At 35.9% G+C, this 19,558-nt stretch overlaps 1 protein-coding gene across 2 annotated transcripts in view; it reads left to right on the top strand.

Moving 5' to 3' along the window:
- Positions 1 to 18,966, top strand: part of LOC100367657 (serine/threonine-protein phosphatase 2A 56 kDa regulatory subunit epsilon isoform-like) — a 62,598-nt gene extending 43,632 nt beyond the window's left edge. Inside the window, exons 4-13 of one of the 2 annotated variants that reach the window (XM_085492612.1) lie at positions 1,336 to 1,428; positions 2,795 to 2,925; positions 5,968 to 6,027; positions 8,670 to 8,778; positions 9,473 to 9,526; positions 10,187 to 10,237; positions 11,325 to 11,444; positions 16,168 to 16,295; positions 18,149 to 18,250; positions 18,400 to 18,966. In XM_085492612.1, the coding sequence (XP_085348738.1) occupies positions 1,336 to 1,428; positions 2,795 to 2,925; positions 5,968 to 6,027; positions 8,670 to 8,778; positions 9,473 to 9,526; positions 10,187 to 10,237; positions 11,325 to 11,444; positions 16,168 to 16,295; positions 18,149 to 18,250; positions 18,400 to 18,505 (954 nt within the window). In that variant the 3' untranslated portion in view covers positions 18,506 to 18,966. Of the gene's footprint in view, positions 1 to 1,335; positions 1,429 to 2,794; positions 2,926 to 5,967; positions 6,028 to 8,669; positions 8,780 to 9,472; positions 9,527 to 10,186; positions 10,238 to 11,324; positions 11,445 to 16,167; positions 16,296 to 18,148; positions 18,251 to 18,399 lie in introns of both variants that reach the window. The other variant, XM_085492613.1, reaches the window with a different exon arrangement.
- The last annotated feature ends 592 nt before the right edge of the window (positions 18,967 to 19,558 follow it).

The raw sequence follows: 19,558 nt of genomic DNA, 5'->3' as shown, positions 1-19,558 counted from the left end.
TGTCCGTCAATTGGCGTAAACTTCCCCATGTTTCACGGTATAAGCAAAGGTCGTGGCCGAGTTGTAGGCTAAACAACTCAAAATCAAAACAAAGTCATCAATCAGTGAGTATTATGACAAGGTAAACAAAACATCAAGACGCGGAGAAGAGGTCACAAAACGTATAGGTCAAAAGACAAAGCTGTCTCGCACTACCTAGGAAAACTTGCGAATGTTCGAAGTACAGGTACCCATTGGACAAAAGATACATGGAAGTTTAGCAAACTATCTCCCCGACCCAGTGCAATGTATCCGGTTAGAATCAAAGCTCACGTATCCCTTATTTGAGGGACCAGATTCTGCCGTAAATTCGCCCTTGGATTAAAAAATAAAATGGGATTTAAGAAAATAAAATGGGACCTTTAAGGTGTATTTTGGCGTCATTTTTCAGACATTTCAATCATTCCTGACGACTAAAATTAAAGTTTTACCATAGTCATTGACGTCTATTCAAGAGTATGATTTTTATCGTGACTAGCGTGAACGGGTAAACTTCGTTTCGACAATGAGCTGTTATCACTGTAAACAATGTTAAATTATTCTTCAAATGCCCAGTTTATTTTTTGAAAACAACTAATTTTTTGATTTAAAAAAAAATCATGCCGTTTTTGCATCAAAATCCAAGCCAAAAGATCGTACTACAACATCAATCTCTTCCGCATTGCGTTCAATAGCATTAACATATTTAAATAAGCTATGGTAATTTGAACACGTTGGCATCATCCAGCTTTTTGATTGGTTAATTAGCGATCTGACCTATTTGACCTAAAAGAACATGGCGGATATCCTACAGCATCGAACGTTTATACGAGACCGGAATCATTCGCTTACGATGAAACTAAGTTGACTTTTATTTGTATTTCATAACAATTCAACGAATTTATTTTGTGTACATTATTATAATCACTACTGAGTAATAATCAACAATTCAGAAACGCAGCATGACCGGATTTTGCAACCATGATCATTAGCTTCTATGTAGAAGATGTGTGTTTCGTTACCAATAAAATAAAAATCTCTCAGTCAATCAGAAACCCGGATTCATGCCTTCGGGGAAAGTCCCGTTTGGACGCTCACATTGTTGTTTTTTTTCGTTCGGGGGAAAACCAAAACTGGTCGAAATTTTCGAATAAGAATGAGTCAGCAATTTCTAGTGGAGTCGAAAATTTGGAGGTAAATAAAATACCGAAACCCAGCAAATAATTTGGCGTCCGAATTTTTAGAGGGGTCGAAATTTCGGAGTATTTACGGTACTCATCCACCACTTCAAAATAATATGCTTTTTTTTTTTTGCAGATTGTATATGAATTTTTTCTTCGGTTCTTGGAATCACCCGACTTCCAACCTAGCATAGCAAAAAAGTATATTGATCAGAGATTTGTACTACAGGTGAGTCCTAATCCTGCCCTTTTTTACTTGATATGTTACTTTCTTGAGAAATTTGCAACACTACGGTTTTGCCTCTGAGAATGTCACTGGCAGCTGTGCTTTGCATATTATTGATACCGTTGAAACGCTGTCTGTTGCCATAACATCCAACAAATGTCCTTGAAAATTTCATCAAGCTCAAAGCGCGAGTGAAATGAAACAAGTAGGCAGTACTCAGTGGGGTTTGCATAGAGGAGCCGCCATCTTTTATGTACTTAATGCTATGCATTGCAACTGATTTACAACATCTTGCATAGAAACTGAGAACTCTCACTGCCTCTGTACAAACAAATGTCAGTATTTGCGATGCGCTTTATTACACACACTTCAGAGATTGTTGTGGAGCCTCCACAGGCTTCTGAAATTCTCATCTTTTCTGATCATGCGTCATTATATAAATCTCTACATGCTCTCGGGAATTGTTATCAAAAACAGTTATTTATAGCATTAACGATTACAATCATTATTGATAGATAAGATACTTATAAGTATACATTATATAACGTAATGTATTGTATGGCTGCTTTCATGTCACTATCTCTAATTTTGCAAACCCCTCTGCTATTGCTACTGACCATTTGCCGAGTAATAAAAAGAAAATCATTGCTATGTGAAAATCAATAAATTTGCTTCTCTCAATATTTGTATGTGTTTGTATTTCATTGGGCGAGTAAACTTGTGATTTATTTATTAAACATGTGATTTATTTATTAAACATGTTTGAGTAATCATTAAAAATTAATGAGTTAGCTGTACTGTATATTTAATTGACTAGTGTTTCAAAGCTTTACACAAGGCAGGAACGAGAGTGTTTCTAGTTGTGACAGTGATATTTTGTCTTTACCAAGGCGGACTAGATTACAACATCTTTTTGGATTTGCTTTGGTTATCTGGTTAATATTGATGCATATTCAAATAACCACATGCCTTAATCTGCAGTGTTCTAGACTACATGGGATATCCATTTTATATTGACAATAATGGTGTCATTTTTCTTAGCCCTCGACTAGGCACATTGTTGACCAATTTGTACGTCAAAAAATGCTTATTTTTATCATTTTACCTTACAACTGAGAATCCAGTCAATAAGTTTATCCAAACTTGGTACGGAGGCAATTCATTGTTTTTAAAGATTCAGGTTGATTTTTGCAGTCATTCTATCATAGTTTACCAACTGACTGCCATTTTATTTGTGTGTTTTTTCGGGGCAATATGCTTGTGTCAGAATGAAACTGGCTTAGATAAAAGCATCCAATTATTAATCTCTGAGAAATAATAATTTGTGTACGATGTAAACTGAGACGTTATTTTCCATCCTTATTTTCAGCTGTTGGAACTGTTCGATAGTGAAGACCCACGTGAGAGAGACTTCTTAAAGACCATCTTACATCGAATCTATGGCAAATTCTTGGGGCTCAGGGCCTTCATCAGAAAACAAATTAGTAATATTTTTCTAAGGTGAGTTTAAGTCTTGAGAGACAGTATGTCTCATATTTTAATAACATTGCTTAGTGTTAATGCTCAGACGAATAATTTATTATTAGTCTGAGGTTAATGTAATTGGTATATTTTGAATCTCTACTCTACTGTTACTATGAACATTTATTATATAGCTGATGATTTTCCGATACTGTGTTTCCTTCTTGTAAATTTCATTTACTGGGAATATATTTGATGTTACTGTAACCTGGAAAAGTCAACGTGTCATTTTTAGTTTCAAATTCAGGTGTAAGTTAAAATCATGGACTTGGTTGCGCCGTGACATACATGCTTCCTATGCTTGATTCACCTCTGTGCTTGTATTTACACCTGTATCTCGTTGGATATGACTGGATTGGTCTTTTAATAATTTCAGTCATGCTCTGTGTAGTCTTTCAGTTTTCACTGTACAAGTCATTGGTAATAACTTGTATTTTCAGATTTAATTAAAACATTCCATTCTACCATGTGAGGGCATGATTCATACTGTTTAAAAGTTTGCATATAGTGTGGTAAAAATTCAATATGGCGCTACATTGATGTGTGCAAATTAACTGTATTGCAACATCATCCTTTTAAAAACATTTGACCCTGTTTGCACAAAACTGTCTAAAATAAACGTGTATGACGTCAGGACTGACTATCACATTTTGTTGAAAAATTAAACATATAAAGTAAATTTGATATCCATGGTTTCACATCTACAGAAGCAGCTTAGTATTAGTGGGCTTTATTTTTCATGTAAACATTCATGCATACAGTTAAGCAGGAAGTATAGGGACCCTCCCTTCTATCATATCCATCTCTTATGATGGAAATGGAATAAACTCTTGGAAATCATCAATTGTTTTTCGTCGGGGAAAAATATATTTTCGTTATTATAGTTGCTGAAACAGTATTGTCACATTCCTATAATGTATAATTAAACCATCCAGATTCCTTGTAAACAGCAATATTACCGATTCATGGGTGAAACTACAGATGAGAATGTACAGATTTCATGTAAAATAAAACCTTGAGTTTTGTTTGGAATACTGTGTTATTAATTACAACATAACAATATGCCTAATTATAGCCCATGGCAATTCTCCCACTGAGCCACCATGTCACATCCAATTCTAGTTAATGACAGAGTAAATAATTATTATGATAACTAGATTGCAGTTCAAACCAAACTGGGTTGTGTGCAGTTAATTAACTGTAGAATCACCTTTATTAGCAACGTTTATGGTCCTGAACTCAATATTGGCTTGCATTACATTTAAGAAAACCTGATACCGCAGTAGTTTGCAATTACTTGTTATTCCACGCTGTGGGTAGTCAATACCATTACATGCGAGAAGAATGAATTACAAAAATTATTGTTTACATATGGTGTATGTCCCACTTGAGTTTCTATTTGAAAAAAAAGGCTAATTTATGTTGGATGGGAAGCAGAGATTTGATTTGCCATGGCTTTAATACTCAGTAAGATGATCAATTGATTTAAAAAATAATGATGTACAAAATATAACACAAGTAGCGGCGTTTAGTCTCGAGGCAGTAAACTATGTCTTTTATGCTTTAAATCAGGTTATTTCTCATTGAATCTCTTTTCACTTAATTTCACAACTACCGGTAATGCTTTTACAGCGTGCAAGTCTTCAAGAGTTCTGGCTTTTTTTCATTGTTACTTTAATACTCAAGGTGGTGGCTGGGCTGCTTGAATTTATTTGTCCTACCTTCATGACTCCCTGGGGCGATTGCAGTTTTATCAGACCAGGACAGTATCTAGGCTTTCATTTCAACAATAAGATCTATCACCACTGTGAGCCATTCTGTTTGTTGATGTGCAAATTCTGAACATGATTTCATAAAAAAAATTATTTGGAGTTATTAGTATTGCTTTGTGGGGCTTTAGAACAATCGCCAACGTATTCTAGAGACTGCATTGAAATTACTAGCAGGCGATATTCTTTGTCAGGTGAAAACAAATTTTGAACCAGTTGAAGTCGATGAACTGCACAATAAAAAAAAAACCTCATCAGCTCACCCTGATCAGTTTTCTGCTTTAAACTCCACAAATGGGAAATTGGAGCTGGCATTTGTGCAGGTAATGAAGTAGCCTCTCGTAAATGTTTCATTACTTGCTAGTTTCCACTTTGGTGTACAATGCCCTTTTAGTCTTTCTCCAAGCGTGATAGATGAACAAGACCCAAAAAAAAAAAAAAAAAACAGGTATATTACAGGCAGAAAAATATCATCCCTGTTAAAAAATATGTTTCAGTTGTCAGATGAACTCTTTTCCTTTGGATTCTTATAAAATGCGGCGAGACTAAGAGGAAGTGGCCATTACGTCAGCAGTGATTTAACACAGTTTGACAGTCCCCATCCTCCAGTCAATGCTGCATTGCTTTAAGAATATAAACCATCACGCAGTATCTAGAACACTTTGACAAGCATAACTCATTTTAATATGATATTTGATCTTTCCTACAGATGATTCAATTTAATAAATGGTTGTCTGTCAAGGTTTATAATTTCGCTGTAGTGATCAAATAAATTTCATGGAATATTAGCTCAGTCAATTCTAGATTAAATTCTTTGCTTTAATCACATACATCTCCTGTCATTGTTTTTAATAGTAATAATTTAAGTAAGTTGACATATTTAATTTATTTTGATGGAATACCTCTTTGGCTTGATATAAACAGTTATATTTATTATGCTTGTTAATTCCCATCTCAACATAATCCAAAGATGAATTGTATTTGGGATCTGTCTGTCTGTCTGTCTGCCGTCTGTCCGTCCCTATGGTAGTCAAACATTCTTTGATTTGTATTTATATTTGCTACAAAGGCAGGACTTGATGATGTACATACATGTAAGCATGTCAATTGGTCTCGTTTCCTTGCCATTTGATTGACTAGCGACAATTTTTTTTGTCCGAAAGACACTATCCAGCATCATCATTAATATGAACAATATGGATAGCTGATAAATGTAATTTTGTTTCATGCTACTTAACTGTTTTTTTTCTAGGTTTATATATGAGACAGAACATTTCAATGGGGTTGGGGAATTACTGGAAATTCTTGGAAGGTAAGTAGTCTTACTAGTTTTGGGGTATAATTGCGGGTGATATATTTGATTTATTTATCACAGTGCCTAGTTTGTAGCACTGAGACAGCAATCTGCATGCAATGGTACTCAGATATCACTGAACCACATTATATACCTCACCATATTTAGGTTAATATAGACATGTTACATGTAAATGTTCCTGAGTATGCAAATGATATCTGATTGGCTCTTCTATATGCAAAATCGGTATTCCAATATCATTGGTGTTCGCCTTCAGACTTCTCACCTTTCTCCATGCTTCATACTCCCGTTTTGCAGAATAATGGTTATATCAACATTCATGAGCTCAGTCTGTGATTTTCTACACCTGAAGTAGTATCAGGTGATTTTGTGGATTGACATTTCTGTTATTACCATGGAAGACTTTCAAGCAGGGATTGCTTCCCTGCTTATTGTGTATTTTCTATGTTTGTTTGTAGTTGATGGAAATAACTCGTGTGATTGTGGTAGTTGTGTGGAAGGTTTTATGGATGAACATGTGTGTGTATTTAATTTTTCATTTAAAAAAAACATTTTGTATTTGCTGAAACTTTGTAATATTCTATATTCACTTGACATAATTATTAACACTGTTTAGAAATGTGACAAATAATTTGCATTTGAGTGAGTGTGTGTGTTTAAGAAGCAATAGAGGGATAATTTGTTTGCAGAAATTGTTATACCGTAATTGTGTATGTTTGTATGTGTGTGTTTAGAATTACCTATGATAGATAAATGTACCAAACCAGATTTTTTATTATCTGACAAACCATTCATGCTCTATTTAATATTAAACCTATAAAAGAAAAAGTTAATACTTGAAGCATATTGCATTTTTATTAGTAAGAGGGTATAGTTTAGACTGATTTCAAGTTGGATCATTCAATGCTGTTGTTTTGACCCAACGTTGTTAACTATGTTATCTGCTTGTGTATGGTAAACACAACATGACATTTGTCACAGAAGATTTATCGTAAATTGATGACTGATAAACTGAAAATGTACATTTATGTCAATAAGAGCATATTTTAATAATCCAGCATATAATAAATACAATTTTTGGTTCATGTGGAAATATAGATTCTATAAACCTATATCGAACACAGCGCGAAACGCCAAATGTAGTGCTTCAAAATCGCTTTTCATTCAATGTCTTCTAGTAAAATATTACACACCCATGATAATTCAGGTCACAAACTAACATACAGTGTGTATCATTACACAGCACTTGTGATTGACTGCATATTGGGAGTTGTGTGCAATCTTATGTTGGAATAAATAAAAACCTGACCAGCTGAACAATTGCTACCAAATCGGAGTGAACGGAATTATGACAAATTGTAGAAATGGACCCTTTGATTCCCAATACAGATAATGTTATACATGCTTGCCAGTGTTTTATAATATGTACATATCATATGTCCTTTTCACCGCCAGTTTTATAACTCTTAAATATTTCAGTAAATGAACCCTAATTTTGAAGCCAACAGACAAAATTTGAGTAAATTTTCAGTTTTTACTCGAAAACTATGGCTATTTTTGTCTCAAACTTCTGAAGGAAAGTGCAGAATATAAACAGGACTATTTTGTGAATTAGTGATGAAAAGAGGGAACTGGTGATGAAAAGGATATATTCAATGAACAACTTTCTGCCATTTCTTTATGATAGAATATTTCATAGTTGAAATTCTGATTGTGTATGTCATAGCTTTGTATAAGGTGAACGACATTAAATGGCGTGAGTTTGCATGTTGGCTTCAGAATCTCTCTATGAAGGACATTTAAATATCGAGTGATGGGAGTTTGCATTTTGGAGTCGTATCTTCCTACTTGGATGTGTATAAGTGTTTAACTGCCCAATGGCTGTATTATATTACCTGTTCCAGCTGCACACAGAAAAGTTCATTTCTTCCTATTGTGTCTACAGCACGTCAGCTACAGAAGTGTCATATTCTGTTCTATCAATCTCGCCTCCCTGCCCTTCCCTCCCTCCCATCATTTTCTCCTCATTATGTCTACTGCACATCTGCTACAGAAGTGTCATATTCTGTTCCATCGATCTCACCTCCCTGCTCTGCCCTCCCCTTCCCTCCCTCCCATCATTTTCTTCTAATTACGTCTAATGCACATCTGCTACAGAAGTGTTGTATTCTGTTTTTCCATCTTGTCTCCCTCCCTCATATCATCTTCTCATTTTGCGTCTACCATACATCTGCTACAGAAGTGTCATATTCTGTTCTATCGACCCTTCCTCCCTCCCTCCCTCCCTCCCATCATTTTCTTCTAATTACGTCTACTGCACATCTGCTACAGAAGTGTCATATTCTGTTTTTTCCATCTCGCCTCACTCCCTCATATCATCTTCTCATTTTGCGTCTACAGCATGTCTGCTACAGAAGTGTCATATTCTGTTCTATCAACCCTCCCTCCCTCCCTCCCTCCCTCCCTCCCTCATATCATTTCCTTCTCATTTTGCGTCTACAGCATGTCTGCTACCTGAAGTGTCATATTCTGTTCTATCCATGTTACTCCTTACCTACCTCCCTCATATTATGTTTTCCTTCCCTTGGCATCATAACCTGATATGTATTTTCCTTTCATACAATTATTATTATTTTCAGTATCATTAATGGTTTTGCATTGCCTTTAAAGGCAGAACACAAACAGTTCTTAATTAAAGTTCTGATACCGCTACACAAGGTGAAGTGTCTCAGTTTATACCATGCCCAGGTAAGAATCAGTAGCCTGATTACTTGATTTATTGATAGATGTCTTCCTGTTTCTCACAAGATCTACTGCAAACAATCCTGGTTGACAAGTATACATAATCTGCAAGTCCAATAGTCATTTGACAGGTTCTACATAACTGTCTTCATGATATACACATGGGAAACCATCTTACGATTTCTACCGGTATTTTAAGAAATTTTGCCCCCAAAATTACTGATAAATGTAGAAAAACTGCACAAACAACCAAGATTTAATTTTATTTGTCCCCTCCCCTAGTGTGACAGCTTTCAATCTTATTCCTCCATGCCACTTTCTCTTATCTTAGCTATTAACCTTTCAGGCGAGAGTCTGGTGCTCAAAACTGCGTCACTCAGGTTTATTTATAGTCGTGATATTAGAGAACAATTAGGATTGGGGTGTTGCATATTTATACAAGATGTGTATGATTTGACTATTTGGGGAGTGAAGATTTCATCGTCTACATTTAATGCTATCTGATAGTAAAGCATGTACGTGTATTTCCTGTACATAGCTGTCAACAATCAAGAAACTTTTATGATGGTTATTATAAAAAAAAAAAGTTCTTGAACTGTATTTTGTTTCTATGTTTGTATGTCAGTCATCGACTGTTTCATTTATTATGATCCATGTCTACACTACAGAATGTTATTTGAAAAACATTCTTTTCTTCCAGCTGGCGTACTGTGTTGTACAGTTTCTAGAAAAGGATGCTACGCTAACGGAACCAGTAAGTGATTTAGATGCATGTCGCTGGTTGATCATGTCTTTTTTCCCCCCCTCCGGTTTAGCAGGTGTTTTTTTTAGTGCGAACCTTACATTTTTCATTGCCTGCTTGAAAACAATTACATTTTTTGACCTCATTGCTATTGGATTGTAATACCGCCTGTTTTTTTTGGCTGACTCCAATTCATGAAGTAAAATCAGGTGACGTTTGTTAAGATAAGTTGATGGAGAGGTCTAATAATGTCATTGACATCTTTCCGTGATAAACTATTTGTCTTCATGCAGGTTTTGACAAACTGATAAGAATTATTTTTTTGCATAACTCAGTATTATTAAATTCCAGGGTATGTCCGCTTTTCGTCATGGCACTATTTTCACTCACAGTTAATGTTTAATTTGACCACATTGTTACCATTGTGTGCAGTGATTTGTGTTTTGTTGCTAATCTTTTTATCTCCTGTAACAGTTGTAGAATTGTTATATTATCAGTACTATTGTTTTTGTTTTTTCACTAAGTTCATGAGCTGCTACCAACAACATATCATTTTATCTGCCTGCATGCATGCATGCCTGCCATACATTTATACTAGTAGTCTGTGTGTAGTTTTAACTATAATATTGCAAGGGTGGGTGCTGATCAGTTAGAATCTGTGATTTCTTCTAGGTTGTCAAAGGCTTACTCAAATTCTGGCCTAAAACATGTAGTCAGAAAGAGGTAAGTTTGTACAAAGACTTGTACTATTGAAATGGTTTAATATTTGGTGTTGCATGTGATGTGATGATGTCCAGTTAGATGGAATATAAATGACTTGAATGTCCTTCATTTGCTTTCATTTAGTGTGATTTTCACTATTTAAACATTAAAATTAAACATTCTCTGTAATAAAATGAACAGATAGAATGGAAAATGACTCTTCGGTAATGGTGGATTAACTGAATGATTAGTTAGATTTCCCTAGCTATTCTATGTCAACTGAAAAGTATTTATTCTATGATAGTATTAATATATCAATTGGGTAGCTTTCATTTTATATGATGAATCACCAAGTCACATATTATAAGTGATTTTATTTTGAATGGTTGCGTTTTTTTTTTTCTGTTTGATTTGGATGGATGTACACATTGATAAATGATTTATAGTTGTCAAAACTCCCTCAGGCCTATTTTGTTTTACATTTCGCTCAAATTTTGGTTATCAAAGTCGTAAGTATTTTAGGGGAGGAAAGCCCCAAAAGGGTAATATTTCACACATCGTTACCCTGTAATGAACAGACCCTTAAAGCATGTAGTGAAGCAGCAATTATTTCAAGATGTAATGTGAATGTCAGTTGCTGAACAATTATATGAACCTTCTTGTGAGTTGACCTTTATCCCCATATCTATGCAAGTGTTTGCTTTGTCATCTCAGTGCAAGCATAATTATTTCCTGTTAGATTGTGGCCGATTTGATTCTTCTTTTAATAAATTACTTCTGAGGGCAGTTAATAAATACTGTGTTGAATAACAGAAGCAGTGTTGTTAAATTCCATACACCATTATTATCCCTACATATTGTGAGCATGAACTTTGAAAATACTTACCAGGTAAGTATTAGTTATGCTGGTTACATTTTTACGACTCTTCGTAACCGATCTAATTTTTTCACACCAAATTTTTTTTTTCCTTACATGAGTGAAAAGGTGTACACAAAACGGGATACGCTGGATGTAGTTTTGTTCATGATCAACATAGAACACTGTTGAACAGTCATTGCATGTACTTTCTGTTTGTGTTTATTGCTGACACGTGTTGTTGCGTTACAGGTCATGTTTCTTGGTGAAATAGAAGAAATTTTGGATGTGATTGAACCTTCACAATTTGTAAAGATTCAAGAAGCTTTGTTTAAACAAATAGCTAGATGCGTGTCAAGTCCGCACTTCCAGGTCAGTTGATAAGAAATTTAAATCCTATTTTGATCACCTTGAATTAATAGGATACATTTAAGGTAGAGATGCAGTTTATTTGGCTTGCTTTTTAATTGAGTAATTAGACAATGAAAATGGTATTATATATCCAACATGTTATATATTTTCTGAAAGCTTATTATACAAACTTTGTAAAACTTGTCTTTATTTTAAATATCCAGAATGCGTTTTTGATTTTGGGTCAAAAATATGCTTTTTTGGACAAAAGTGGTTTAAAAAAAATTAGGTTAAAAACTTCAAGTCCGTTTGTGGGTAAAATTACATCACTGGATACCTTGGTATACTACTAATTCAAATGCGTCCACTCATCTCTCTAACGGCTTTCAAAGTCGCACAGCATGACCTCAAAGTTCACTCTTTTCTATTTTTGCATAATTTATATATCCATGTTAATTGCGGACTTGTTATTTTTGTTCCACTTGCCGTTTTAAACTGTCCGGACGCATTTTGAAGGGGAAACACCTTGTCAATAATGTGTGAAAATTTCGAGGCAAATGGCCAAAGCGTCTATCAGCTATTTTAATTTAAAACCCAAGAATTCACCAAAAATAGAAGACGAGAAAATGGCTAATTTGCATATTTGCGCGTTAAACCGGGAATTACTGCTTTGTCATACTTTGTCATACTTTCTAGACTATTGAAATTGAAAGTTAACGTATAGACATAGACATTTTATGTAAAATCGTTGGGCCAGAACAACTGCTCTTGAATATATAAATCAGAAACATGTCATTCATACCAGTGTTTTGATGGGGTCGGTAAAAACACGTGGCAATGCCCAGTAAATATGAATTATTAAACAGGGGGCGGTTCTAGGAAGGTGACCTTTTATCACGATCAAAACATCATGGCTTTTCTTCGATGTATTTTCAATAAAAAATCTACGAGTATTTCAGAGCCTATGGATTACCGTGAAGAATACAAAGTGGGATATTAAATTATTTATCCTTGATGATTTTTATGTAGTATTGAGAACCAACTCCAGGAAGCGAACGCACAATAATGAATAATCGCGTAATCCTAGAATCGAAACGCGAGGCACAGAAGTTTTGTTCATCGTTTCCAATCCCATTTTCCCACTGCAACATATTTGTTAAAAGAAATATTTGAATTCTGTTCGTTTTTTAAGGAGGCATTTTTTTATTTTTTCCGATTTTGACAACGTCTTATTCAGGGATTTTCTAAGACAGTCGCAGACAATCAGCGTACGAATGTACGTACAAAACATGCTGTTGTACTACCGGCGACGGTCGCCTGCAAGAAGAGAGCTCCAGCTCCTAACGTAAAAGTTTTACAATTTCAACCGATTTTAAATAATTTGTGTTGGATATCTGACATGTTTTAAGAGTGCAAAATTAAGGTGCATTTTCGAGCGGTCGAATTTTTCTGAATAGAAATCGACAAATGAAAAAAATGGGAGTGCTAAACAGTGTGCTTCGTTAGTTTAAAAAAAATTGAATGTCCGTCAAATTGACGTAAACTTCCCCATTTTTCACGGAAAAAGCAAAGGTCGTGGCCGAGTTGCAGGCTAAAAAACTCAAAAATCAAAACAAAATCATCAATCAGTAAGTATTATGACAAGGAAAACAAAACATCAGACGTGGAGAAGCGGTCAGCGCGTCAAAAGAGTTGTTACCGTAATGTATCAAGTTACCTCTCTCTGTGATTTATTTTTCATTGAAATTATTTGGTTGTTTTCAATTAATTTTAGCGTACCTCTGCAATTTATTTTAGCATTGTCAGTTGTTTGCTTCATTGAATTAAACGAAGTTCGTCCGGTTGCAAACAAAGCTGTCTCGCACCACCGAGCAAAACTTGCGAATGATCGAAGTACAGGTACCCATTGGACAAAATATACATAAAAGTTTGTATCTCCCCGACCCAGTGCACTATATCCGGTTAGAATCAAAGCTCACGCGTCCCTTATTTGAGGGACCAGATTCTCCCGTAAATTCGGGATGGGATTTAGAAAAAAAAATAAAATGGGACTTTTAAGGTGTATTTTGGCGTCATTTTCGGACATTTCAATCATTCCTGATGCCTAAAATAGAATCTAAGTTTTACCGTAGTCATTGACGCCTATTCAAGAGTATGATGATTATTGTGACTAGCGTGAATGGGTAAGCTTCGTTTCGACTATGAGCAGTTATCACTGTAAACAATGTTAAATTATTCTTCACATGCTCAGTTTATTTTTTGAGAACAATTATTTAAAAATAAAATCTCTCAGTCAATCAGAAACTCGGAATCATGCCTTCAGGGGAAGTCATGTTTGGACGCTCACATCGATTTTGTTTTTCGTTCGGTGGGCTGATGCCTTCAGTGTAGCTTTTGCCTCTTCCGACATAGAAATCATCTGAATCTTCTTTCTACCTCTCTTTCTTTTCACACCATGCATAATGTAATGATAAAAATTAAGAAAAAACGCTGAGGAAATATAATGTTTGGTTTGCTAGCGAGCGAGAACTGATTTGAGAATAATTGCACATGGGCGTGAATTGAATGAACTATGACCCGTACAATCTCGATTTGCATATTGTCAATCAAAGGTCTTGTTATTTGGTTACTCATGCAAATTAGGCAATTGGACATAAACATTGCCACGTGTGAGTGTTTTTTTATTTTTAACCAGAAAATAAACAGCAGTTTTAACGGTGTTCCAATAAGAATTCATTGGTCAAATTTTCACAGAATGTTCTTTAGATAAAAATCTATATAAAAAACGAAAAAAACTATTTTTGATTGAAATTCACAAATAAAGTGCATCTCTACCTTAACTATTATATTTTAAGATAGAGGTTAATACTTTTGATGGTACCTTTTCTGATACCTGATTTGGTTCATTTTAGTTTTTACAGCCTCAGTATTGTATTGGGGCATTTTTCAAACTCACTAGCGAATAGGCTAACTGCTAACTGGATCCCCCTAAATGATTTACATTGTTATGCGAGGCGTAATAATGTATATAAAGCAGCTTCCCTGGTCAGCCTAAGAATGGCCACAGTCAGTTGGCGTACAAGTCATAAATTGATAAATTCAATTAACCCACCGATATTTACTATATGGGGGTAGCCATCTTGAACATTGCTTGAATCTAGTGAGTTTGCAAATTGGCTGCCCTGAGACTTGCTGTAAAATGTACCAAAATCAGGTATTTTGTCTGGAACCAGAGTGTTGTTCAATTATTTTTTAAACTTAGTGAAAGGTTTAACTATTATAGGTGATTTATGCATGTCACTTTGATTTGTAAAATCTACTCAATATGGCTGACTGATGGCCATTTTGTTTTTGACAGATTGTATTTCAGACATATATTTTGTGCACGTTTTGAGCAGTTCACTTCAAATGTTATACACAGACAGTAGACATAGCCATCATGGCCTACATACCACATACAATAAATTGGCATCCAGTTAGTGATTACTGACTGCTGAACATTTTGATTGTATGACAAAACACTAAAATCAAGTATTTTGACATGCCCTGAACCAGATCACGCATGATATTGTGCTTAAAAATAAAATTCATTCTTATCAAACACCAGTGAACTGACTTACTCTTATTTATTGCCATGACAAAAGAGGGTGTCTTCTGTACCTCAGTCTCACTACATCTAGATCAAACGCCTCCTATGCTAGAGGGTGGTATAACTTGAAACTTAAACTGCGGCTCCGGTAAATGACGCTTAGCATGGTACACTGATTTGTGGTGTTCCACAAAAACACTCCTTCCGACAATCACAATTTGTGGGGTATGGTATGGTCATCCACAATCATGAATATATAAGAGGATACAATTGTGATGTTAGTTTACAAGTTTCGCAAGATTTCAGCACAATTTCCACTATGTTTCAAGTAGTTGTTATGAGTGCTCAAAATTAATGTCAATCATGGGTTTATGACCGTCCACTTTTTGGGGATTGTAGAAGGGCGAATCCATGAACGAAGTCTTAAAGAGGAATGGTATTCACCCACTATCTCTAAAAAAAAAAAGATGACCCAAGCGAGTTTGCATGCTCGTGAGAGTGCGCGATGCGCCTGGTTGACGCAGAGGTAGTCATGATGAACTACTAGTGTCACACAGTCGAATTACTTATTGTTTTGGGAATTATTTTCATCATCAGGCGGTATTTCACTGCCCTGCTAAAAGTGTGAAAATCTAACTAAAATATTTATTTCAGATATAACAAAAAATAACTAATAACTCTAATGCATTTATACTCTAAATAATAGCTTGGCTCAAGTAAGACTATATAAAAATGTATATTTATTGTGACCCAATTCCCCACGTGTTGTAAATTGTACCAATAGTTTGTGGACGCCTGTTTTTATTTTCACAACACAACAACATTATTGTTTAGACACATTATGGCAAATGGTATACAGTAACTAATGGACCATGGTGCAAGATATTGATAATATGATAGTTCCTATTTTGGAATAATTGGTAGTCTGAAAAGGGCCTTTTGGTTTGGAATGTACCATGATGTTAAATGCACTTCCAAATACAGTAAATACAGTATTTATATTCATGTATGACTTTAAAACCAAAATATGAAGAAATATTTGACTTTAGTACACTGTATGTGGCCTGAAGAGGGAGCTGTCACATCTGACTTTCTGAGAATACATTTTGTACCACATGCGTTTATCTGAAACCATCATGCATTTCTCTGTTTCAGGTTGCAGAGCGAGCTCTCTACTACTGGAATAATGAATACATAATGAGTCTTATTGAAGAGAATTCCAATGTGGTTATGCCCATTATGTTCCCTGCACTGTACAGGATATCCAAAGAACACTGGAATCAGTAAGTATCTCAAATCATTTACCAGGATTATGCACATGAATTTTGCCCCAGCCACCTAGCAATGTGTTCATACTGTGGTGCCACCTAGCAATGCATTTATACTGTGGTGCCACCTAGCAATGCGTTTATACTGTGGTGCCACCTAGCAATGCATTTATACTGTGGTGCCACCTAGCAATGTGTTCATACTGTGGTGCCACCTAGCAATGTGTTTATACTGTGGTGCCACCTAGCAATGCATTTATACTGTGGTGCCACCTAGCATTGCATTTATACTGTGGTGCCACCTAGCAATGCGTTTATACTGTGGTGCCACCTAGCAATGCGTTTATACTGTGGTGCCACCTAGCAATGCATTTATACTGTGGTGCCACCTAGCAATGCGTTTATACTGTGGTGCCACCTAGCAATGCATTTATACTGTGGTGCCACCTAGCAATGTGTTCATACTGTGGTGCCACCTAGCAATGTGTTCATACTGTGGTGCCACCTAGCAATGTGTTCATACTGTGGTGCCACCTAGCAATGCGTTTATACTGTGGTGCCACCTAGCAATGCGTTTATACTGTGGTGCCACCTAGCAATGCATTTATACTGTGGTGCCGCCTAGCAATGCATTTATACTGTGGTGCCACCTAGCAATGTGTTCATACTGTGGTGCCACCTAGCAATGCATTTATACTGTGGTGCCACCTAGCAATGCGTTTATACTGTGGTGCCACCTAGCAATGCGTTTATACTGTGGTGCCACCTAGCAATGTGTTCATACTGTGGTGCCACCTAGCAATGTGTTTATACTGTGGTGCCACCTAGCAATGTGTTTATACTGTGGTGCCACCTAGCAATGCATTTATACTGTGGTGCCACCTAGCAATGTGTTCATACTGTGGTGCCACCTAGCAATGCATTTATACTGTGGTACCACCTAGCAATGCATTTATACTGTGGTACCACCTAGCAATGCATTTATACTGTGGTACCACCTAGCAATGTGTTCATACTGTGGTGCCACCTAGCAATGCATTTATACTGTGGTACCACCTAGCAATGCATTTATACTGTGGTACCACCTAGCAATGCGTTTATACTGTGGTGCCACCTAGCAATGCATTTATACTGTGGTGCCACCTAGCAATGCATTTATACTGTGGTGCCACCTAGCAATGCATTTACACTGTGGTGCCACCTAGCAATGCATTTATACTGTGGTACCACCTAGCAATGCGTTTATACTGTGGTGCCACCTAGCAATGCATTTATACTGTGGTGCCACCTAGCAATGCATTTATACTGTGGTGCCACCTAGCAATGCATTTATACTGTGGTGCCACCTAGCAATGTGTTTATACTGTGGTGCCACCTAGCAATGTGTTTATACTGTGGTGCCACCTAGCAATGTGTTCATACTGTGGTGCCACCTAGCAATGTGTTTATACTGTGGTGCCACCTAGCAATGCGTTTATACTGTGGTGCCACCTAGCAATGCATTTATACTGTGGTGCCACCTAGCAATGTGTTTATACTGTGGTTCCACCTAGCATTGCATTTATACTGTGGTGCCACCTAGCAATGCGTTTATACTGTGGTGCCACCTAGCAATGCATTTATACTGTGGTGCCACCTAGCAATGTGTTTATACTGTGGTTCCACCTAGCATTGCATTTATACTGTGGTGCCACCTAGCAATGCGTTTATACTGTGGTGCCACCTAGCAATGCATTTATACTGTGGTGCCACCTAGCAATGCATTTATACTGTGGTGCCACCTAGCAATGTGTTTATACTGTGGTGCCACTTGCTTGTATATATGATTGGAATACTGTAAATTATTTTTGTTGGTTTTTATCTTGCAGAACAATTGTAGCACTTGTGTACAATGTGTTGAAAACATTTATGGAAATGAATAGTAAATTGTTTGATGAACTCACATCCAATTACAAAGCTGAAAGACAAAAGTAAGTTACTGTTATTTCTTGGGCACAAAGTAGTTAGTGCTGCCATTGTAGAGAATCACCATGTTTACATAACCATCGTAGTCTGTCATTTCACGTAAAATATTGCAAAGCAGTCTTCTGACATTTTGTTTTTCGATTTGCACAAACAGAGAGAAGAAGAAGGAGAAGGAACGAGATGATCTCTGGAAGAAACTATCCAAACTTGAGATGAACAACACAGCAAACAAGCAGACGCAAAAAGCAAATGCAAAATAGTCTTAAACGAAAGAAACCCAAGGCTTTAGAATATAATTAGTGGAAGCTTGTTGCTTCTTTTGAATAAAATGGACTCTTGTAATAAGTGTTCAGCATACAGGACTTCCTGGCCCTAGTTTTAAACGTGATAAATTACTGAAGTATTTTAAACTGGTAAAAAAAAAAATTCAAATTTGTTCTGGTGCAACAAGAAAAAAAAAAAGAAGCAGTTGTCATGTGTGTGTATTTTGTGGTGACTAACTGAGCTGCTGTAGGCCAGGCCTTGCACACTTATTATGCTGTAGACAATTGTATATGTTCATTGTGCATTATGTCGTCTTCAGCAATAAAACAAAGAATTCAAATTCACTATATAAGCATCTTCACCATGTACGCCAATATTGCAAGAAGAAAATATGTGCTGACAAATCAACATGTATAAATATTCCATAAACAAAATAAACCAAAAAAAAAAAAAAAAACAGCCCTGCTCATGTTTGAACTCAGGTAGATTTGCCAATGGCCTTTGTATTAAGCAACCTCAGATTCAATGTTCAGCTGGCTCTGATGGGGGGACCGTAGATGATCTCTTCTAGTTTATTGTTACTAGGTATCATTCTTAGCTTTCCCCTTGTTCACTTTGTGGTTCTCTGTAACTCTGGACTTGTCTTTATATTTGTTTATTTCCGATCAAAATTTTGTTTTTTTCTTTCCGGCCATGATGCACGATTGTACAACTACCATTATAATTCCAAACCCAAACTCATGCTCCCCCCCCCCCCAAACATTGAACATAGTTCTGTTAAAGTTGCCCCCTTTCCCCACTCTGGGCTGTTATTTGTTTTCCTCAACTAGAATTTTCTTATTCAGGCTTTTTTTAAAAACCATTTCAATCCTGCTGCTGTCGTGTGCATAGAATAGACTTGGTACTGGTGAACATGAATAAATTCCATTAAAAAAAAAAAAAAAAAACAGAAAAAGGAAAACAAGCAGCCCTTATTTTAATATTAAATATGATTTTCCTTTGTGTAAATGTGTAAAAAATACTTTTTTTTTTTTTTTTGTAACTTTAGA

This window comes from Saccoglossus kowalevskii, chromosome 2 (assembly GCF_978046115.1).
Source record: "Saccoglossus kowalevskii chromosome 2, keSacKowa6.1, whole genome shotgun sequence".
Taxonomy (NCBI): domain Eukaryota; kingdom Metazoa; phylum Hemichordata; class Enteropneusta; family Harrimaniidae; genus Saccoglossus; species Saccoglossus kowalevskii.
Note: the sequence above shows the minus strand (reverse complement) of the source record. Positions and strands in the feature narration are given on the sequence as shown.